Source organism: Chaetodon trifascialis, chromosome 24, assembly GCF_039877785.1.
Source record: "Chaetodon trifascialis isolate fChaTrf1 chromosome 24, fChaTrf1.hap1, whole genome shotgun sequence".
Classification (NCBI taxonomy): domain Eukaryota; kingdom Metazoa; phylum Chordata; class Actinopteri; order Chaetodontiformes; family Chaetodontidae; genus Chaetodon; species Chaetodon trifascialis.
In genome coordinates this window covers 6,657,792-6,681,753 of record NC_092079.1, presented here as the reverse complement: position 1 = coordinate 6,681,753, position 23,962 = coordinate 6,657,792, and the positions used below count along the sequence as shown (strand labels likewise).

The 23,962-nt window shown below is 43.6% G+C and overlaps 2 protein-coding genes across 2 annotated transcripts in view; both read right to left on the bottom strand.

Moving 5' to 3' along the window:
* Positions 1-11,455, bottom strand: part of ptgfrnb (prostaglandin F2 receptor inhibitor b) — a 46,279-nt gene extending 34,824 nt beyond the window's left edge. The window contains exons 1-4 of the mRNA XM_070957826.1: positions 11,117-11,455; positions 7,200-7,312; positions 6,806-7,064; positions 2,306-2,713 (exon numbers count right to left, since the gene is read on the bottom strand). Of these exons, the coding sequence (XP_070813927.1) occupies positions 2,306-2,713; positions 6,806-7,064; positions 7,200-7,312; positions 11,117-11,177 (841 nt within the window). The 5' untranslated portion in view covers positions 11,178-11,455. The remainder of the gene's footprint in view (positions 1-2,305; positions 2,714-6,805; positions 7,065-7,199; positions 7,313-11,116) is intronic.
* Positions 11,456-17,602: 6,147 nt separating this feature from the next.
* Positions 17,603-19,237, bottom strand: LOC139328055 (T-cell surface antigen CD2-like). Its single transcript, XM_070958168.1, has 5 exons — positions 18,970-19,237; positions 18,743-18,808; positions 18,427-18,504; positions 17,818-18,053; positions 17,603-17,723 (listed from the first exon to the last, which is right to left on the bottom strand). Exons 1-5 carry the CDS (start codon positions 19,235-19,237, stop codon positions 17,634-17,636), a joined length of 738 nt encoding a protein of 245 aa, XP_070814269.1. The 3' UTR covers positions 17,603-17,633.
* Between the last annotated feature and the right edge of the window lie 4,725 nt (positions 19,238-23,962).

Sequence of the window (23,962 nt, the reverse complement as noted above, 5' to 3'; positions counted from 1 at the left end):
CAGTCTGAACACAAATAAAAACTTTCTTCAATAAATGATTAAACTTTTAAACTGTAGGACGTGTTCGTCCCCTTTAATTGTTGGCCGCTGGCTGCATGTCTCAGCGCGCCTGTCCACAGAGCTTCACCCGGCGAGATGTGTCTAATAACAATTGTGGTCACACTCTGCGTCGGACTGTGTGATATCAGTCTTCAGTCATGTCAGATTGTGTGAAATTGTTTAAAAAAAACAAAAAACAAGGCGCAAGCAGAGACATGTCAACAACCGTTATCGTCCATCTGCGTCGCTCGCGTGTTTTGTCTCTGAGACCACAGACTCTGGTGTTACCTGTGGCTTGGACGCTGCGTGTGGCTCTTTGCTTGAGTATGTAAAGAACTGCCCTAATCAGGGACCCAATCTCTCTCCTTGAGTGAAAGAAGAGCAAAGAACAGCACACAGAAAAGCTGCTTCTGCTCTGTCACTGAGCCACACAGTTTGTGGATCTGATTGGTTGAAGACAGACAGTGGCTAACATATGGCTCAACCAATCACCTGCCAAGTATTTTTTATTTTTTTTGAAAGTGCTTTTCCAAACAGCTTCCATGGCCGACTTCCCAGATGCATGACAAACCATCTGGTGCATCAGGCAAACTGTTAGTTGGACAACACAAGACATTCTAGGAAATTCCGCTGTTCTCTGACGCGTTGTCGACCAAAACAATGAACCAAGTGGTGATGGACAATTGGGGAAATATTGTAGATTAATCACCAATGAGAATAATCAGGAGTTGCGGCCCAACACACAATTACAGATCACATAAGAGTATTTTGCAAACGATGATGTGCAAACTGCATCAAATCAGATTCAGGTAATCAAGAGAATATTTTAATTCCAGTAATAAATAATTAAAATGATGCTTAGCTGCAGCACTAATGTGCACAGCTGAATATAAAAGCCTTCCAACACAAAGCCTCCTCTCAGCAGTGATGCTGGAGAAGAGCTTTCCAATACTTTCTATTAAAAATTGTTTCTGTGTGTCTTCAAAGTTGGATCAGAGGTTTGGATCCGGTCTCCAGTAACAACCTAGACAGCATTATGCGGGGACGAGCCTCTGTATGGTGTCTGGAAGAGGACAAAAGAGACAAAGCCCACTCTGTTTGACTTTTCTCATCTTCTTTACTCAAGTCAGTAAGTCAATATGAACTGACTGCGACACAATGGACCTGAGACTGAGACCTGTGTGTGTGTGTGTGTGTGTGTGTGTGTGTGTGTGTGTGTGTGTGTGGCTCATCTCTGGTTTCATTACAAACCACTGGCTGTTTTCTAGCACTTAAGAGGATATGGAAACCCAGGAGGATATAAGATACGGTGACCACAGCAACCACAATGAATGAGTGAGAGAGAGTGTCTGAGTCAAGGGGGCCTCTCTTGGGACGGAATAAGCCAGAGAGACAGACAGCGAGGGTCACGAGCGTCCTGGGACAGAGCGAGGCGCAGAAAAAAAAAGACTCCCAGAAGAGAGGATGCCATTAAAATAAAGGCAGCCACACAACAGGGAGAGAACTCTCCCACGTCCCTCCCTCTCTTCCCGTCCTTGATTTTCTTCCAGTGTCACTCCGCATCCACAACCAGGACTTGAGAGAGGTATCTGAAGATCTATTGCTCCCTTTGGTGTAATTATCTCCGGAATCTTATTACTACAGCGCTACTACTTCAGGCGTTACTGCCAGCGATGTGCAGGGATGTTGCACAGGAACACGTAACGCGCTTTTAGAGAGCGCGCAGATCTATTTGATGACGCGGATGAATGTCCGCCGAGCCACCGTCTGTGTCGAGGCTTCAGAAAGTGATGCACCTGGACTTGCAGCGCTGTGAAATGGAGGGACCGGCTGGACACCTGGCAGTGCCACCTCTCTCATGTAGTGCTGTGCGATATTACAATATATGTCGTAGTGCGACAGAAAAATGTCTACTGTACGATATAATCCTCTATTGTTTATATCCTAATTTTAACTTATGGGCTGTGGTTAGCTCGGCTAATGTAACTGCAGCAATGCTACTGCTTTGAGGTCACACAGCACTACTCTCATGATATCTTGAGAACTTTGCTGCATGAGACCTTCTGTTTGCATCACTGCTATTATTCAACCTGTGTCTGTTATAATGAAGATGACTGACAGGCTGATCAGAACATTTCACATAACAGATGTCGACATGTTAGCAGCCATGTGAGCCTCTACACAAGCACAGCATTAGCTAAATGCTCACGTCTGCGTGCTAACATGCTCAGCTATGACACTCCTGCTGGCCGGGCGGGTTTCTTACCTGTTGGAGTAACGGAAACAGTTCCCATCTCTCTCGTGCTCTCCACGATTTTTATCCATTTCCCTGCTTTTTCATGTGTCCATTCTGTTCCATTGCATTCATAAATCCCTTCATCAGACGACGTCACTCTGGAAATCACCAGCTCAAACAATCCGTTCTTCCCGGGCACCAATCGGATGCCTCCGTCGGCGTAGCGCCGGGCGAACTTTGGCCCCGCGACCACGTCTCCCTGAGGGCCAAATATCAAAATGTCCTCTGATGTTGCTCCCCTCTTCACCGACCAGGTGACAGACAGGTAGGTGGGGTGGGTGAGCTCCCGGGTGACGTTGCAGGACAGCGTGAGGTCACTTCCTTCTGGGACAACAGAGGGCGGGGTCTGAGGTGAGACCTTGAGGGTGTTGGGAATGACTGACGGGAAGAGATAAAAGAAGAATTTGAGGGAATGCATTAACAATTCTGTCACACTTAATATCACTGAATACAAAGCTCTCAACACACGCACACATACGCACAGTGTGACAGCAGAAGGCACTGAGTGACAGCGGAGGCCAGCAGTTCAGCACATGCTGGTTTGAGTTTCACAGACGTTTAATCTACTTTCAGGCACCTTTTGGAGTTCAGTACACATCAAACCCTCTGCTCATTAAAAAACAAAAATAAGTTTATAATGGTGTGTATTTCGATTTTTTTTTTCTTTATTACTTTTTTTATTCGTCTTTGTTGTTCCTTGTAGAGTTTTGGGGGATAATCAGTGGCATATTTGCATTTTCTCCTCATTTTTCTTCGCTGTCTATTACTTGAGGCACATTCTGAGCTGTGCGCGAGACGATCTTGTTTACTGTGATGATCTGTTTAAACCAATTTCCACTTGAAATAATGCTTAATTTTTGGGGGGTGGGAACTCAGTCTGCTCCTGTGTTATTCTGCCTTTGACGCTCTGTGTGCACATAGACAGACGCAGGTATTTATCACCAGGAAGGTAAGCTAAAGGTTAGCGTGAACTTCAAGGGATTCATACATGTCTGCTCGTCTACTCTTGTCAAGGTCACAGAGAACAAGCAAACAGCTCCAGATAAAGCTGTGATTGTACGTGTGTTTGTGTGTCTGAAACACACCCAGGGGAGTGTTCATAAAGGTGAATGACCTGCCTCGCTCAGGTAACGCCATAAACTCTCTTTCACTTGTTTTGTTCCGCTTCCCGGAACTGGGAACTGTCCAGCTGCTCCATGTGACATTCAAGAGTTATGACGCTTAAGGAAGGCTCATGAGTCACTCTGTGAGAAAGAATTATTAAAAAAAAAAAACAAAAAAAAAACGAGCTCGTCACTGCTGGGTATCCTGTTGGGAGCGCGGCGTTGCTTTCAAACGCCTCAATGAGAACAATAAAAAGAAGTTTTACCTCTGCTTTTCACAACGGGGAAGAAAGAGGCATTGGATGGTTTGATGAATGGCATGTCTGCCGTGAAGACGTGGGGGGTTAATAAGAAAACTGAGCAGCAGGCGAAGTAGTGCTGCTGGATGAGTGCTAAACACAAGTTAGCAGCTCTATTTTAAATGAAACTTAAACACTGGATAAAAGTCACGACTGACTAACTCTGATGAGCTCATGGTTCCTGTTCCTAAAGGTTCATAAGCACAAGAATCTTCATCTTAATCAAAGATCCCATTTCCTTGCTAATCAGCCACTAGGAAGTGTGATGTCACCACTGAGTCACTGAGTTATCCAAAAGCTTCACTTCACCTTGTCTATTTTGGCCGTTGTTTGGTTTGCCGTTTGAGGGGTGGGGTCACAGCGAATGATCAGCCACCTGATCATTTTGATTGATTGTCCGCGCCCTCCACATGCTGCAGACATAAAGCCGGGTTCAGACAATGGTCACTGTGTCAGATTAGGATCACAGAGTCATAAATTCTTGCCCTGACTTGGCCATGAGATACGTTTCAAAGTTCCATCTTGCGATACCAACAACATCATTCCTCTTTCAGTTCGCCGCGTTAAGAAGAGTGCTCTGTTCTGCTATTGGTCAACGTCATGGAGCACTGTTGTTATCTGCCGCGACGACCCACACTGGATAATCAACACCTGACGCCCATTTTTGTTCCCAGCGTCCTTCATCTGTGGGGCCGGCTGGTGCGGTGTCTAAACGCTGCAGGAATCATGCAGGAGGGCAGATTAAAAGGGGTGGTGCGAGTTAAAACTATGCAAAAGATCAATAAAATCCAACAATATCTACCGAGCATCTCGAGGAGTGTGTGTGCGTGTGGGATGCTTGTGTCTTCAGATCTGAAAAAGAAGGTGTGCGTCAGATTCAAAAGGGGTTAAAGCACTTTCACTGGAATCCTGCAGCTAAATATAAAGCGTGGATATAACGGGACAGTAGTGGACACCGATGAGTCTCGCGGTGGAGGTTGGGAGGATCCAGCCGTGCTGCTGTGCCGCAGTGATGTGAGGGTCTGTGGCAGATAAAGAAAGCAGTGCGAATAATCTGCGTTTTGCTCTATCAATTAAAATTAGCCTGAAAGGAGTTTTCAAACCCTCAGCGACCTGCGCTTCACTTGCTTCTTACATAACCAAACAGCCTCAGTGGGGCGATGGAAGCTGTGTGTGTGTGTGTGTGTGTGTGTGTGTGTGTGTGTGTGTGTGTGTGTGTGTTTATGGGAGTGCCTATGAACATGGTGTACAAGTCTCGACTGGTATAGACCCTCAAGCAGCAAATCTAACTCATCATCTCTGTTACCGCCTGACAGTCTCATTCACACACACAAACACCTCCCCCCCTTCATACACTACAAAATACAATCATCAGTCCTCACTAATACACACGCTCGACATACACACAACACAATCTCTCTGGCACATAAACAGCGCTGCCTAGTTAATTCAGGTCTAAATTTAACAAGGTGTCTGGGGAACCGTGCTGGGAAGCAGAGAGCAGCAGAACATGATGGTGCATTATGGAGCTAACTAACCTGCTGTCAGACAACCCCGATGTGTGACTTCACCTCTCAAATTTGAGGGGTTCAGAGCATGAAACGCTCCCGAAGCCCCTCCGATGGCATCATTAAGCACCCTGTGTGTTTGGGCTTGGGTCAACAGTGGATGTAAATGTGTGTGTAATTGCTGGACTGGATAACTGTGAGGGAAAAAGCCAATTAAATTCAAAGGAAAATGCTGACACGGGTTTCTCTCTTTACCTCCGTTTCTGTGTCAGAAAATAGTCCAAAATCATGAGATCCGGGGAAGTACCCAGAATATTGTTTCTGAGCGGATCTCTACTCTTTATCTGAACTGCACATATGTCAAACCTCTAGAAGAAAAATTCACAGCATTGGCTGGATTTTAATGATGTTGGTGAACAGAAGCAGGAAATTGCCAGCTGCTTTCAATGAATAATGAGTCAGAGGTCAAATACCTGGAAAAGTGGCAGTATTTTAAACCCAACCATGGTCGCGTAAGTGTAAGATTTAACGATTAGAGGAGCTCTGAGAGCTCGAAATATGACGAAGACGAGACGGCAAAAACGTCATTAATCGCTAACTGTGACGATCTCAACATGCAACATCGCTGATGGAAACAGGATGAGACTAAAACGTAGTTTAAAGAATAAAACCTCTTGCTGTTTTCAGCGCAGGAGTTCCTTCTCCTCGCTGCGGGCGCCAATACCGCAAGTGTTGCAAGCGTGGGCGGGTGCTGACCTGAAAGTGTAGCAGAGAAAGTATGTGCTGCGCGGGAAGCGCGCGTGTTTCGGCGAGGTTTGTGTGTTTACGTTGGACTAAAATGACAGAAAAAAACCGCATGGTTTGACTGGATGAGATTGACTGAAATGATCAGCGTGAGGACAAATTTCAAATGAAACACTGAGTTGAAGCATCCAACCCACCCTGGGAAATATCTGAATGATGATGCTGATGGCTACTTTAATCTACAGCGATGGATTCATCGCGTTTGTGGCATCGCTGTCCTGTTTTCAGCTCTGTGATCATGTGTTTCCCTGCTAATCAAAGGGTTTTCAAATAGATTATTTTGTTTAAGAAGTACAAACGTGTACATGTATCGCATGGATTTTATCTATATTCTCTCCTCAGCCTTTGAGTTTCACTACCCAAAAAACGTCTCCGTCTCTCCCCGGACCTCATTTGACACAAGCCAAGTACTCCCACCTGACATCTGCTCCCCACCATGAGTGTGCGTGTATCAGTGTGTTGAGGTGTGCTGTGTGTCTGCGTGAAAGACAAATTAGAGGCCAGTAATTGTCTAAAACCAGCAGGAGTGTGTGTTTGTGGGCGTAGTGTGTGTGGGAGGATATATGCACGGTCAGTAGAGCATTAGTAAGTCATGGGGATAGCTGTTAAATGAACCATTACAGCCAGCTAGCTTCATAAGCAACCAAACACACAGGAGAAGAGTTTTGATAGGATGGAAAGGATTTAGATCAGGACACACAAAGTCTCAGTTGAAGCACACTTGAGCATACACACACACGCACACCTTTCCCATACCGGTGAGCTGGACCTGAGCCTCGTAGTTGCCGCTGATGACGGAGTCGGTGCTCGGCGTCTGGCACCAGTAGAACCCGGCGTCCAGCGCCTTCACCTCCGCTATCTTCAGCTCCACCTCGTTGTCCAGGAGGCGCACCACCGAGATGTCGCCGGACGCGACACGCTTGCTGAGCGACGGGTGGGAGTAGCTGGCATCAAAGGTGGAGATTATCTTTATCCTCTGGCCGTTCGTATCCCTGGACATCATCCACTCGAAATCCTGCAGGGCAGAGAGGGACAGGAACGACTGGCATGTTCATTTCTGATGGATGTTTAACACAACCGGCTGTAGGAGGTACTAGAACTACTTCATCATCAACATCATGTGTGATGTGGAGGCGTGAAAGACTCTCACCTGTTCACGAGGCCCCCCATAGTCATTAACATCACACCTGATGGACACCGGCTGGCCCTCCACTCGAATTAATGGACCAGGAGATACGGTCACCACCCGGGCCAAGCACCCACCTTCAGGGGGAGAGAGAATATTAAAAACTCACATATGCAGTACTCTTCTATTAAAAGCTAGCCACGCGTGCACATAAACGCACGCACACACAGGGCTTGTTGCAACTTTCAAATTTCAATCCTCCACGTACATCTGCACACATGCCCACATCATTTTGTTTGGCAAGCGTACCAACCGCTGATACTGTCAGCACTCCAGAGGATTTCAAAGATTCCCCGAAGGCAGAAACCAAGAGTGAGATTTATATCTATAAGCGAATCCCATTTAGCTTCCACTGTTTATCGTATACCGTGAGATTTGGTCGTGTCAGTTCAAAACGTGTGGTTTACGTTCCTCCCCAGTCGGAGTGAAGTGCACAACTCTGACATTCCAGCTGAGCGAAGCATGTAGCGACACAGCAGAGCGAGGCTGAGCTCAACAGAGTCGGTCGGTTCGCTGGCGCTTTGCTTCCTGGTTGGTGAAATCTGGCTGCAGGCCTCCGCATTCCAACTCCGACCTGGACATGAGCACTCGGCTCAGCTGAAGGTAAAGTGCAGATGCGCCGTGCTGCCGGGTTTGTGTGGAGCGAGAATATTGAGGAACGACAGCGGAGCACAGTCTGTCTCTTGGCAGGTTTCCCAATAAAATGTTCATTTTTGACAATTTTAGATGATTTGATGAGGGTGAAGTTCTTGTGCTTTTTCTGTCCTGATGCTTCAACTCTGCTAATCGAAACACCAATCTGACACAGTGCTCTCCTTTCCCCCTAATTTACAATCCTCACTACATTTTTGTGTAAGGTACGACAGTGATTGAACAAATGTACCTGATGGAGGAAGCACAAAATGTTATAATACAGAAGATTTATGTTGCCGTGGCGTGCATTCACGACGACAGCATTCTGTTTGACCATCAGGTTAAAGTTACACATTAAAAATCACCGAAAAGTTTGTGTGAATATTTGTACACTTATTCTTGGGTTAAATATTACCTGATTTCAACAGCAGTTCTGTCAGTTTTATGCTGTATTTTATTCAGGTCCTGCGAAAAACTTTTGAGAAGTCTGCAAAAGGCTGAAATCTGTACCTGGATCAGCTGTGGTTGAGAGAAGCACCTCATAAACAAGTCCTGCGCTTGTATGCTACATCAATACTTGGGTTTTGGCAGCAGCTCTGGTGTTACTGTATGTGTGGGAGCCTGCTGACTGTGGGCTTTTTCTGCTCCAGTAAGTAACAAGTCACAGTGAAATAAGTACAACATAAAACCTGCTTTATGTTTCAGTTTCTGCTGATAATTTCTGAAGCCAGAAGTGGTGTGGTGCTTTACGTCGTCTTAACGCTGGATCACATAAACCAGAGCCTGATGGAGCCCTCACATGCCGGTCTCTGCGGAGTCTGACAGCTGCAGTGTTCATCATTTTAAGACTTGCTATGTGACGTCAAACACGCAGAAAACTTGTTGTTTTCGAGTGATTCACTCGATTCAAAATGAAGAGCGTGAGATTCATCAATCCCAACACGTCTGCAGGTGTTTCTGCACCAGTGAGTCATCAGGTAACAAAAGGTCTTTCAAATTAAAACACTTTCCTGAACTTAATTCCTCAATATACCTGGTCAAAGCAAATTATCATCCGAGCTTCATTTCCATCACTGCATTTGAAGGCACAGTAATATTTCTGCTGTGTCATACTCCAAAATGACCATAATATACAGTATATCTAGGTGATGGGGCCATTCATCACTGAAATAAGAGACTGAAGGTTGCTTGGCCAGGTGCTGTGATTTATGGCTTTCCTGCCTGCCTGTCACTGCTGGAACAAATACTGCACAGCCGGCGGAGCCTGAAGACGCCGAGAAAGTCGAATAATCAAGTGAAGAATCTGAAAAAAAAATGTGGCACGGGGAGGGACACGGAGGGCTGGCTGGATGTGGAGAAGGACTGGTCAGCCGCCCACAGGCAGCAGGTTGGCTGGATTTGGACGGGTTACCTCTGGTATTTGGTTCATGGATGTACAAAAACACACCAATCCAAAGGTTCAGGTGAGGACACTAACTCCAATGTGGTCCCATTAGAGGGACATAAGGCCACTTTTCTACATTCACCATCCACCAAAAGGAAAACACGTACATTCACGAAACTATATACAGATTACACAGGATAATATATTTGAATGTGAGCCATGCAGCCACTTGGACAGAAACCAATATGGACAGCAGCAACCCGTTCCAGACAGACATGTCTGTGGTACACTGCAATGAAAATATCAGGGCAGCTGTCATGTGTCACCGTGCCGTTAGATAACTCAGATTAAAATGCAAATGCTCTACAGGCTGTTACACAAAAAGGAAGCAGAAAGTCTGGTGGTGACATGAAAGGAGACTCCGTCCTCCCGGGAGTTTAAACGTGCACAGCAAATTTCAGGCCGATGTGGCCACGATGCGTCTGGCAACCCCACGAGTTACTGCACGGCGTCAGGAGTGGAACTCTAACTCTGCCTGTGTTACCTGGGTTTCCATTTAGTCAAAGCAATTTGTACACGATGGCCACTTTCCCATCTGTCAGAATGCACGCACACACGAGCACACACCTACAGAAGCACACACCCACAAGAGTGCTGGCGACATTTGATCATCTTACAGTGCACTAATTTAAGCCAAGTGTCCCTCCCTCTCTCTCTCTCTCTCACACACACACACACTCACACACACACACACACACACACACACACACACACACACACACACACACACACACACACAGACAAAGAGGGCCCCCATGACATGCAGTGTTTTGCTCACAAACATATGGCAGCTTCAGTATCGGTAAGCCCTGTTCGGCCCTGCGGTAGGCCAGTGAACAAGCCCTGTGGTGAAAACCAACCTAACGACTAAAAACTGGCTTGGCCCTGCGTTAAACCAGCCTCACAATTAGCCAGTCTGGTTTGACTCTGGTGTGAACACAAGGCAAATTATAAGGCTAATCATGGTGGCCTAATGGGACCTTGTCATATCTGGTCACCTCCTGCTTGCCACTTGGCCTTAATGGAAGTAGTCTTGGTGGATCATGAGAGGTTGAGACTGATGGGAGGAAACATCACACTATTTTCTCCACTTCTCTCAATCATTTGAAAAAAAGTCCTCAGTGCTTATCAGTCCATTAATACACTGTTTTCCATTTCAGTTGAACTGAAGATGTGATGCACTGGTGGTGTTAATAACCTTTAATTTGGTGATTATGCTGTGTTAATTATTCATCCATTGAAATGAATTCATCATATTAGCCAAGTGCAGTTCACCCTGTCAGGGAGACTATCGCGCCAGACTCCGTTTAACAAAATGGCATTTTAGCATTTTTTGTTGGTCGTCAGACGCAGACATCTTCGAGAACATCGCTTAATGATTCTTTTTCAATGTGTTGGATCCCCTCTTCAATTTGGCATGATCCAATAAACAAAGCGACCCTTCTATTACACTGAATTTTTGACTTTTTAAAACTGTTCGCTTGTTGCACTCCTCAACTTCTTCCCTCGAAACACACAGTGGCTGGCAGCAGCTAAGCAGTGCCAGCCACTAGAAAAGACTGAAAATGAATTGAAATTAAATGCTGAAAATGGATTAGATATATGCCGGACTGGCTAGTGGATCTGTGCGATACGGGAAACGCTTTACCTGACATTTTAAGAGGCATGTAAGACAGCCGAAAAATAAGTAAACATTTATATGACAGATTTCTAAACGGGGTTTAACAGCGGGCTCTGCTTGAGAGTGCCGACATGCACCGGAGTTAATTAGCTATCAACAGTCAAGCAAAGAAACGTTTCTTACCGAGCATTAAAAGACCAAATGCGACTGTGAAGAGACAGTTCTCCATTTTTGTTCCTCTCATTTCCCACTCTTGTCTTTTTCCTTAATTCCCCCCGTTTTCTTTGTCCTGTGTGTGGGGTACTGACAGTCCTCTCCCGCCGCTGTCGGTCAATCCAATAAAACTCTGAGATCTGAGTAGTCAGTCCGTGCCGCACACCGGGCGGAGCCGCAAAGGAAATCTGATGCACACCGTAGATCCTAATCCAGGAAAATGAAGTCCAAATACATGTTCACACAGTGACACTGAACCGGTTTGGTGCGTGTGTGGGAATGAAGGTGAGACTGATAGAAAAGGAGAGAGGCTGATTGAGAGAGAGAGAGAGCGAAAGAGAGAGAGGCCGGAAGTTAGGTGACGGGCTGGAGGAGGAGTGGAGGGAAGCAGGGAGGTCCCAGGTGGAGAGAGAGATTCTAATATTCTTACACCAGGGTTTTTGGTGCAGATATTAGTCTTTATTACATGTCAGACATTGTCCAGTTAAGGTGGACCACCTCTGATATGATGGATCCCTCGCTTATAGCTGATATTACTGCTGCCTTTCAGTTTAATCTCTGAATGGTTTCGGGGCTTGTGAATATCTTTGATTTGAACACTGTTGGCCTGACACCACACTTAACTTTCATGGTGGGCTAAACATTGAGCTGCAGTTAGCAGCCAGTTAGCTTAGCCTAGCATAAAGACTGGAAACAACTAGAACTTCCTTGAGGCTTCGGCTGTTCTCAGACAACTGAACCTGTCCAAGAAATAGCCTGTCACATGACCGCCCACAAAATTATGAATTGTCATTTCTTTAGTTTTTGTATGAACCAAATAATATAAGGTGTTAATTTGTGAACTTTACGGTGCTGAAACATACAGTTTGATCCGCCTGCCTTTGGTCAGAGCCAAGCTAGTTATTTCTAGCCTTCATGCTAAGCTAAGCTAACTGACTTATGGCTCTTGCGACACATTTAATAGGCAGAAGTGAGAAAGTGAATGAGCATATTTCCCAAAATGTCTATGTTTAAGCACCCCCTGTTATCTACACAGTTATCTCAAGTTTTTAACAGTTTTTTGGGGGGGTTGCATTGTGAGGTTGTATCATGTTGTGATTTTGAGTCTGTTAAAGTGGTGTGTTTAGGGACTCCAGGAAGAATAGGCTACATTTTGATGACGCAAACTGGGAATTTAAAGGTGCCGTTTGAAGTTTTCTGGCATTATGAAAAACCATATTTTAGTGTGTATTGGCTTTAAAAAAATGAAGCAACCTCCATATCTCCCAAATTTTCATTACCCCTGCAGGCTGTCCGGTTAACAAGGCTGACACATGCTGGGTGTCATTTCCAGTCCTGTGGCCAGGCCCATGCTGTGTATTTACACAGACGCCATGAGCAGGGCAAAGTTCACGGCTTAGTCAGGGGAGGTGAGTAGTTTTGGTTTGTGACCTCAGGGTCAAAGGTTACAGCTTCATGGGTCATCTGGTGTGATAATGTGAGTATCCTGTTTTTAAAAAATGTGTGTGACAGGAAGGAATCGAGCCAATGTGTGTCGCCTCTTACTGTATGTGGTCTCAGCACAGTCGCATCTGTTCTTCACAAGACATCTGTTCAAACTGACACACACACACACACACACACACACACACACACACACACACACACACACACACACACACCGGACACAGTCTTATCTTCCCACCCTCTTCTATTAGTCATTAACCAGGTCATGGATTGTTGGCACAGGATCTGGTTTTAATGGACTAAAAGCATCAGTCACTGCCAGCCACCTCAGATATGATGCATTCAAATGCTATTTCATACTTTCAGACTTTTTTTCCACTTCAGATGTATTTACTCTGCAGGCAAACGATAATGTCAGAAAACTGTAACATGTAACATACTCAGCTGCCCTCGTCTGTGCAAACCTTCTAAATCAGCCAAATTATCTTCCCTGCATAATTGCCTCACTGCAGTTAAGGACTGGATGGTGGAAAATGTTCTTCAGCTTAACTCATCCAAAACAGAAATCCTTATTATAGGCCCTGAGCACACTTCACTTGATCTTGGCGCTCAAGCTCATCGTGTTGTATCCACTGTTAAGAACCTGGATTAGATCTTTTATTACTTTTAATGATCTTCAAAGAGTTACTCGTGCTTTTATCACTTCTCCTTTGGATTACTGTGTTTACTTGCCTTGAGCAGAGCATGATTACACCGTTTCGGGGTGTCACACTTTTTACCAAAATCCCTAAAGATTAGATCTCCCCTATTTTAGCTTCCCAAAGCTACTGAATTGTTCCTCAGCAGCCTGTAGCTTGAGGCCCTCTGACAAGGCCTGTTAGCCCTTACCCAGTCAAGGCTGAAGACCAAAGGTGACAGGCCCTTTGCTGTTGGGGTCCAACCCTTTGGAGCTTCACTGCCATTCTTTAAATCCTCTCTCAAGGCTGACTTTTACCATTTGCCTATTTCCTCATTATTTTATCTATTAATTAACTGCTATTTCATGTATTGCACACATACTTTTAGCTGTTTTATTTGATGTTTTCATTCAGTGATGGTGGATTTTGGATTCGACTGGTCTCCTGCTTCTTTTGTTCGTCTTTGGTTGTGAAGCACTTTGTGACAGGAGGTTTAAAAGGTGCTTCTTCTTCTTATCAGTGAGTAATACTACTAATGATAGTGATAAATTCTGATTTAGTTTGCCTCAGTTTGTTCTGGTGTGACATTTCACCTCAACATACTGACCTATTTTAGAAAACATGAACATATAGCACCATCTTCTGGCCTTCAAGAAAGGACTTTGACAGTAAAATCTTGGGAAGTAGTTCTCCATCCGTAAGTGGAGTAAAATCATAAAGGGGATGAGGAGAATTTTCTTGGATTTATTCGCTCTGTTTTCACTGTGTAATATATGACATCATGAGGTTTACTCATGCTGCTGTTGGGTTTAAAACAACTACTCCTCTCATCTACAAGATTAATCTGATGTTGTTTGTCATAGAAAGAGATAATCCAGTGAGTTTTAAAGGTGGATTGGGTGTTGGAAAATAGTCTTAACCTATAAAGGCGTCTGAGGATTCTCAGTCCTTCAGGTGATGGTTAGACAACCTATAAAGGAATATGTCATACTTCACTGAAAAGACACAAGAAACAATAAAAAACATACATATTCGTACAATATGCAGAAGCCACAGGAAATATCATTGGCTTGGGATACAATCCAATGCTGAAATAACAATCAGACAAGGTTTGACTGCAATGATGACAAGTCCAAACTGATTGGCCCTGTGGACATGAGGCCACAGCACCATCTAGTGGATATAATGGGCCAGTACAGGCTTCAAAATGAAGCGCATAAAGTTTGTTGTTTTCTCTATTTGCCCCCACACATTGCACACGTGCAGCTTCACATGTGCGCCAGTGAGAAACATCATTACAGAGGACTGATTCTGGAGCCTCAACAGTTGATCCAGTGGCGTTAGGACACATCCATGGCAGTATGTCAGCCAAGTCCATCCCTGCACAGCAGCTGCTACAGAGTCAACGATTTGCTCATTCTCACATATCTGATGCAGCGTTTCAATCTTCTTTTCAAGCTGTGCGATTCTCGCTCAAACTGTGTGCAGCTCACAGATTTTGCCATCTTTTCTCTGTCCTGATCCCAGCTTTCCAGTCACAGACTCAGCACATGCTGTGTGGAGGTCCCGCTCACACAATTCAGCCCAGTGTCACACCAAAACATGTAGCAGCCCTGCCAGTCCACCTGACAACCGTGCATGAAAAAAAGCATGAAAAGTAAAGGCATGGATGGTGCTGCACTACCAGCAGGGGCAGAGAGTGACATGAGCAAAAGACAACGGTCGTATTAAGGCGCACAGAAAACTGTGGTTCACTTCCTGTGTGAAACCAATGGTCAGTGTTGGCCGCAATTATTGTAAGCCAAACTGTGACTTTTTCCTAAACCTAACCAAACAGTGACCACCGCCTGAAATACAATGATATGATATGATTGAAATTCACAGGAAAGAGCAGCGGTGTCTGACATAAAGGGACCGAGCACACGCAGAAAAACCAGTCCAGTGTGCACCAGAGACGCCCGCCCACCGCCTCAGCCTTTCACACAGGACGCTGTGATCTCCAGTATCAAAAGCTGTGCTCAGATCCAGCGGCACCAAAACAGAGCATTCACCCACATCAGAAGACATCATCACGTCAGCGGAGACCTGAAGGAGAGTCTGTTTCGGTGGAATGCATCTGATGAAAACCAGCAAGACGTTGAGAGCAGTGAAGAGAGCAGTCAGCTGCTTGGCAACAACTTTCTCGAATACTCTGAAGATTAAAGGCCTGTAGTTTTTGGGAATGGTTGCATCAAGGTTGGAGGCTGAAGAAGTGTTTAAAATATGCAGGGATTAGGTCGGAAACAATCTGAAATTAGTAGCTGAGGTGGATAAGCATGAAAAGGAGTAGCAGAGGGGATGATGCTCGCCTGGACAAAGAAAGAGGGAATCCTTATTTGAAAAGACAGGCACATCAGGAGGCGCAGGATTGGCCGTGTTGCTGATGTCAAACAGGATTTTAGGGTTGCATTTACTGGTGGAAATGAGCTAAAAAATGAAGAGCACGCCATGGTCACGTAAAAGGAAAGCAGTGGAGCATAGTGAGGCCATGAACTGGGAATGAAGCACATTGAAATGTATGAAATAAAGGCAGATCACTTTAGAATAGTTGCAAAATTTGTCTTTGCTGCAAGTACAGGAAAACACACACACACACACACACACACACACACACACACACACACACACACACACACACACACACGATAATCATCTCTCACTCAGCAGTCGCTCAGCAGCCAATACACTCAAAACCACAAACACATTCTCAGCAAAAAGACACAGGATATGTGACTGACACACACACACACACACACACACACACACACACACACACACACACACACACACACAGAGCTGCAGAGCTGGCGAGGTGAAAATGACGCAGTTTGAAACATTCATTCCTCCTGCTTGTATTTCAGTGGAAGAGTCACATCATAATTTACAGCATTTATTTTAAAACAATCAGGCTAACTTGTTGGTCCTTTCAGAGAAAAACTGAGTCACCAGACAACCCTGCGAGATGGTCAAGTTTCCAAGAATAAAGCAGAGATGACACGTGGTGATGGTTTGTCTTTTATTCAGCAATTCACCACAAATATACAGAGAAAGTACTGCACACAAATGAATATAAAATAGTTTGTATTTCTGTGAAATGTACATGAAAATGCTGCCGTGAAAGTATATGGCTCCCAAAATGAAAACCTCTAAAATCACTTGTTTTCTGCAGCTTTTCTTTTTCTATCGAGTAGAAAATCAAATCGTACAAAGTATGCACATGGCAAAAAAAAAATCTAATATGCACTTTAAAAAAATTGGTTAATAGTTTGACATTTTGGGAAATTGTCCGCTTTCTTGCTGATAGTTTGATGAGAAGCTCAACAGCATTCTCATGTCTCCGTTAAATATGCACAAAGTCGCCGTTAGCTTAGCTTAGCTTAGCTTAGCCTAGCCGAAAGACTGGAATTTCAGTAAATGTACTTAGTTACATTCCACATAACCTCCTGTTATACCACAATTCATTTTTATACTTCTACAAATGACACAAACACAATGAAAAATAAGCTTTTTAAGTCTATGCTAAGCTAACTGGCAGCTGGACGTAGGTTCACATCTAACTCGGCAAGAAAACAAAGGAGCAGCTTTATGTTTTATGTTTTGTTGTATTTGTGCTCGATAAACTAAAAATTAAAGCAAAGAAAAAGAACACACAAAGGACACATTTTCATGTGATACAAATGTGCTCATTGTTTTTGGTTTGTTCCCATGCTGGATGCAGTCATGTCAAAGGGAAGGAGTCCGCAAACGCAACACCGAGACAGGAATTCATACATCCTTCAAAGATCATTTATATGTTGTTTGACATCCATATATATGTGATTACTCAAGTATAAAGATCCCATATATTTAAAAAACTACAAAAGAACAGTAATAACCCCTTCAAAGGTCACTGAATAATAGTTTGACAACCTTTAAGTCTCACTTTACAACAATGGCCTCTTACAGCCGACAGTCTCTCCAAAAGAAAACTCAGAGGAGAACGGAGGTAGCTCTTCACAGAAAGTTACACTTTTGGTCTGAAATTGAAAATCAAACAAGAATTTCTGGCCACCTTTTGCTAGAAGATGTCATAAAATGACTAAATTGTGATAATGAGATAATGGTTTGATATCTTGAGATAGTTTAACAATGAAGGTTATCAGATGATGATAACGACGAAATATTTGTGTCTTAACAAAGCTGAAGCTTAGCAAATATTCAGTTTGATTTCAGCTTTGGTTTTTATGATGTTTAACTGAGTTTGGATTAATTCGTCTTCTTCAGTGAAATGCAAACATGTGAACTCAGGAAAAAGAGGATTACGCCATCTGAACTCTCACATGATGTCACGCTCTTGGTGTTTTGGGAGCTTTCTTCCTGGGCTGGGGAAGAGGAGGAGGCTTCTCGTCATCAGTGGTGTCAGCTGGCCTGGAGACCTGAGGGGAAGCGAAACAAGTGAGGGATCGGTCATGTTCATCCGACTGCTGGTGGTCACTTTTTCACCAAATGACCACATGGTTGTGTTGTTACCTGTACAGGCCTTCTGGGGCTGGGCTGCGGCTGACCGTTGGGTTGGTCGGGGGCTCTGGGACGCTGCTGGTTGCGCGGCTGTTTGGAGCGGTGTTGGCGAGGACCGGTGTGGCCGGCCGGCTGCTGCTGGTGATGGGAGTGGTGATGATGATGATGTTGACCTGGAGTATGGCTGTGTTGCTGAGGAGGATGTTGTTGGTTCACATTGGTCCATCCCAAACGAAGCTCCTCCTCATCTGTTGAGTTAAAGAAAATGAGCATCAATGGCGCGTCATATGTGACAATTTACATTTATTGCTCACTTCTTCAGCATGTTGGTGACAAGATGCACAATCCTAAATCCTAAATTAGGATTTTTTCCCTTTTTACTTAATACATAATTCATGCTGTGTTAAAATCCGAGACTTTATTCTCATAATGAGTTGGTTGGTTTTTGAGGGGTATATATTGGGCCTAACACTGAGCCTTGGGGTCTCCCATGAGGAAACCTTGAGTGTATATAAGTAGCAGGAGGCCCACCAACTCATCCAATCATCCAGCATGCTGTCCTAAACACAAGAAAATCAGAATACTAGCGTTTTAATTATTGAGAAATAAGCCAACCCTCACCCTTCACGTGCATGCGCTTTTTCCTTCTATTGCGGATGCAGCAAACGATGATGATGATAATCAGCAGCAGAACAACACCTGGTGAAGATGGATGTAACAGGAATTTCTTTCAGACATATAAAACCCTGCTGAGGCCTCTGTACATGGGAGGGGCTACAAGGCAACCCCAACAATTACAATGTTTGAATTCCTTTCATCACAATTCCACCAGATTTCTTCTTAAGCACATGCAGTACAGTATGCTGTGAGGAGAGATACTGTGCATGGAGTTAAGATGTATTAGCATCTGTGGCACTGCATAGGAAAGCATACATACCTGCGCCGCCACCCACAATGATCCACAATGTATCAATTCCCGGTATTAGTTCAGGGAGATCAAACCCTTAAGACGGAAAGAAGAGGAGAAGAAACACATTGAGTGAGTGCTGATTTGATGCATTTTCTCCTGTCTTATGACTTAATATTCGATATGCAATCAATTCCAGTTCAGGCGACATTTAATCATATGTGAGGTAGCTGCTGTAACCACTGGCTAATACTCACCAGGCTGAGTGCAGTTGTGTTTAACTTCACTAATCAAAAAGCTGACGCTGTTGGACACCTTGCAGCTGATACTATGTGCTCCCACATCTTTAATTGTTCTTTCCAGAGTCTGACGTTTCTGGTTTTCCAATAATTTGTTATCCTGAAGCCATTCAAACTTGAGATCCCGGTTCTGCTGGGTAAAAACACCATTGATGATTGGATTAGACGGTGAGCATGAGAGCATGTACAGAGTGAGACCCTCTCTGTGCATCTTGAGGGGAATCATTTTGAAAATTACAGCTCCACTGAGCTGCTTTTTGAGCATAAAACACATCTGTTAGATTGTGTGCATTTGTTCTCACCTGACCAGCAGCGCAGCTAAATGTGACAGACGGCGATTTACATTTGAACGTCACTTTAGGCTTCGGGACACGGTCTGAGTAGAGCAGATTTGATTAGATCAAACAAGCGGGATGCACAGCGACACCGGGGCCAGACGACATGATGTTTTTATCTTTGGCGATACTCCGATTTTCTTGTTACTTACCAAATACACATAAAGTTATGCTCTTCAGATTCTGTACTGCCTTTCCATTTTCAGTATAAACCTCAGGGGTGTATGTTCCAGCCTTGCTTTTGTCCAAATTTGTCAGCTTGAGGGATCCATTACTGAAAATATCCTTCTCATTCCCTCTGATTATCTTGTCTGATCTGCGATAGAAGATGACTGAAGTGTCATGAGTCCATCTCAACTGTGCCATGTTTTGCGGTGCGTTGTGCAGTGGCACAGTGAAGTCATCGTTCATTGCAGCAGAGTGGTCACAACCGGCCTGAGAACCTATGGAACAGAAAGAAAGGCGGCGAAACAGATGGAGAATTATCAGTGAATTCAGCAGTAACATGTTATGTATTTCAGATTTCATGGCCGTCCCTGTGCTGTTACAGCTGCTGGAACATCAGTATTCTCGTCTGATGCTGGGGTTGGACAGCGGACAGGACCTTAAAATGACCCGGCTGAGTAATATCACAACTTCAAATATGAACCAAAATAGTTTTCAAGTAGGCTTCATGAGGAGTACACAGGAGGAAAAATGCACCAGTTTCATTCATGAGTCATGGTTTTATCACCGCTGCCCACCGTGGTGAAACTGGGGGATTACGCTGGACAGGTCACAGTCACACTCACCTGGAAATGATGGATTATGCCAATGCTAATAATGCACAAATTCTCACTGTGTGGTAAGCATGGCTGATAAATGAGGGCCCAGGTTCTTACAGTGCAGCTGAACAGTGTCGCAATTTCCAGCGTGACCTCATTTCAGTTTTTTTTTCTTCTTTTTTTGTGAGAAATTGGTGACAAAGTTTTAACCGAAGATCTAGTCGAGTATACTTTATGTATATCAGATGCCAATTTTTGCTTATTGCTGCTCTTCAGCTGTGACTTTGGAACTAATTTCCCTTTCCGCCGGCATCAGTTTTTTTTAAATTACATTTTTTAAAATCATTTTCAAACCAGCTTGCACTCCCACGTCTCACACCGTGCACACATGGAATCTAAAACTGCAGAAAAGTCTATGAAATGAAACCCCTGTGCAGGCGTGCACGGGTCGGTTCACGCTGTCGCAAAGCCCGAGTGCACTGAGGATCGAGGGTAAGTGTTATATCCTGTGTTCACACCACAGTCTGCTGAAAAGCCACACAGAGCAAAACGCGCTCCCGAATGTCTTCATGTCCAGCCTTCATTTGCACAAAAGCTGAACATCAGACCTGCTACCAGTGAATTCTTTCAGTGTTTTGTTGCTGCATCGAATTCAGAATAATCATATATTTACAGAAACCAGTGAAGCTGATTAAGCATGAAATGTATTGCCTTTGCGCTGTATTTGATTGAGTATAAGTCAGACGGGACAGCTTCAATTTGGACTTATATATTACTGGTTTTCTTGTAATAAAGTATAAAAAGACCAGCCAATTAGAAAAAAATCCTACTTCATAGTCGTGCTTTAATCTTTGATTTGTAATCACACTATGAAACTTATTTGTTTCATTTTTTGTGAAGCCCACCGAAAATGAATGGTTATATGAGTCATTGTGTTAATGAGATACCGCATTAATAATTTTCCACATAATTGTATGCATGCATACAAGTGCATGTCTACACTTATGCTGAATGTGTTTGCGAAATGTTCACTGTCAATGTATTTGTTTTCCTGCTTTGATAGATTGTAGCAGCTAAAGAAGCCTGATAAACACAATTATGGTTATTTGAAGCAACTCAAAGCGCTTAATTACAGTTACAGGAAATCTTAAAACACTGGAAAAGTCAACGCGGTGTCATCACTTTATCAGTATTTAACCAAAACCGTGATTTTCCACCACAAACTTCTGTTCTGACCTTTGTTCTACTAAATGTGAAGATCACATCCAGCAGTGTAAAAGTTGAAATAATCAAAAGCCAAAACAGAAAAGTTTGATTCGGGTTATTGTTGCTCTTTCCAAATGTAAGATCAAAAAGAGAGGAAGTCGAATGATGCAGTTCATGACATCTAAGAGCCGATGAAGGGGAAGGAAGCAACGGCATTTCAATCACCCAGCGTGCCACGTCTTCAAGAGACTGCTCACATTTAGACGTTAAAGACAATTACATTACTTAACACATCATGACTTGACTGTCCGAATTATTAAGGACAATATTTATTATTTTTAGAGTTGTTTCAACTGATGATTATCTTGGGATAAAGATAAAAAAAAAAAATTGTAAATTGATAAAACGAGCCAAACAATTTGTTCTCAAAGTTGGGATCACAAGTTTGTTTTTACGTCTGAGAGACGAAAAAGAAAAAGATTTTACCTTTTAGAAATTGTACTGATAATTTTTTCTACTCTCCATGTTTTGAAAGTATCTGCATGGCAAAACTCACTCTATGTGTTCTGTGTCACTCAGCACACAAATTATCTCCATCATGGCTATTATTTGCTGCATTTATGCCATTTTATTCCCTTTATATTCAGGTTTCTTTCTTTCGTAGCTTCCTGTTCACTTTCTACAGCATAACCTCATTTTAGACCATCGTCACCACATCAGCAGGCTGTTTCTGCTGCAGGTAACGTTCCTTTGACAATTTCCTTTGTCTGACTTTGATATATTTCTGGCAGAGGTTTCAGCTCGTACTCACCCGTAATCACAAGCACAGTGAAAGGGACGCAAGCAGAGAAACAGCAGCAGAAAGCTGACAAGTTGAGTCAGTTTGAGTGAGCGTGTGCACACCAGTCTTTTCATATTCATGTTTTTTTCATGTCATTTAACACCTTTTCTTTATTTCTGGAGCTGCCGTTTGTTCCTTTAATGTGACAGTGATGAATCAACTTTACGGATCTGTCTGGTCTTTTTCGTTTTTGAGAATTTCTGGCAATAAAATTGTTGAATTTACAGCATCAGTCCAGCGTTCTTCCATGTTTTAGCACTTGTTTTTTAATGTGTTTTCTTGAAAACTGATTGCACGTCACTGAAATCAATGTAAAAGAACAGCAGCAGTAAAGTAGAAGTAAAACAAACATTTTAAAGAGCTATTCAGTTGGCCAGAAAGCTCAAACACAATTTTTTTTAAAGGATTTTGTTTTGTTTAAAAGAGGTTTTACTTTTAAAAAATCTTCTGAAAATAAATGTGAACACGTAGCCCTGTTACAAGAAGGAAGTTTGAGGCTCATTGAGCTCCAAAAAAATGCCTTTAAATCCTCAAATCATATCTTACGACATCATCAGAGCGAGGAAGGTCATTGCTTAACTGTCCAGTACCTTTGGAGGCGAAGACGGAGCAGCAGAGCAGGAGCACAGTGATGGTGGAGACGGCAGCCATCTTCATCATCCTCATCATATTCAGCTGAAAAGAACAGCCGCTTTCCATTATCAAGGTTATTTCCTGTCAGAGCAGTTAGATCACCTCCTTTATGTGTGTGTGCGTGCGTGTGTGTGTGTGCGCTTATGGTTTCTAAAGGAAGTGATCCAAGCAGCCCCGCTTTCATTGCGAGAGAAAAACACAAGCAAAGCCAAAGTCACATTTAGAGCAAACAGAGAGAAATGCGCGTCTTCTTCTGCTTCCTTCTGTAGCTAAACATAGAAATGTCCACTCCAGTTTAAGATCATCAAAACACAAACTAATACCAGCACAAACCCCAAACAATGACCTTTTCTTGGTGAGCACCGACCTACGTTTTCGACATTAGAGGAAACCACTTCCTTTTGGGTCAGCCAGACCCCCAAAACTGACATTATGAACTGACGACTTCTTTCCAAACGCCACTGCGTGCCGTCATTTTGCTTTGTGAGCATTTTTCCATCCTCACGGTGTTTGATTCAGATGATTAATGTTCAAACTCGGGTGTTTTCAGGGAATTTGAGGACATTCAGGGTTTCACTTCAAGTTACTGCAGAGGCTGAGTTCTTGCGAGCCTTCCTCATGTCTCTCTTTTAAAAAAAAAAATTAAAAAAAAATTCACACATAAGGCTTATTTCTCTCCACTTCCCCTTTGCCAAGACCACCCCTCCACCTGACAGGTGTGGCACATCAAGGTGCTGATTGAGCAGCCTGATTGTTGCACAGGTGTGCCTTGTTGCTCGTCACAATAAGAGGCCACTGGATTGACTTCACATGCATTTTTGTGTGTTTGTGGGTGTGTTTGGAGGCAGAAAACCGATGAGTATCTGCTGCTCCAAGCGAGCTCATGTCTGACACACTTGCAAGCAGAGACAGTTCATGTTTTTTTGACCTTCATTAGGTTACGATAAGGGTTGTTCACGTCTTCACAGCTTCACATGCAACTTCACATTTGTTTGTTTTTCAATCGAATCTTAATTTGAAAAAGCGAAGTGAGTGAAAATAGAGAACAAGTTGGTCGAAACCAACATGATACCTTTTGTGGAGCCAAGCTCAGAAATGCATCACGTAAAATGACATGCGTGCAGGAAAATAGTTCATATAATATTTTCTTACAATGCTGAACTTAAAATGAA

What these genes read in the sequence shown, in the direction of transcription:
- LOC139328055 (XM_070958168.1), bottom strand. Translation starts at nt 19,237, where the DNA reads ATGATTCCCCTCAAGATGCACAGAGAGGGTCTCACTCTGTACATGCTC. An exon ending in ACACAACTGCACTCAGCCTG is followed by an intron (nt 18,809 to 18,969) that starts GTGAGTATTAGC and finishes TTCCGTCTTAAG; the next exon opens with GGTTTGATCTCCCTGAACTA. An exon ending in AAAGCGCATGCACGTGAAGG is followed by an intron (nt 18,054 to 18,426) that starts GTGAGGGTTGGC and finishes TTAACTCAACAG; the next exon opens with ATGAGGAGGAGCTTCGTTTG.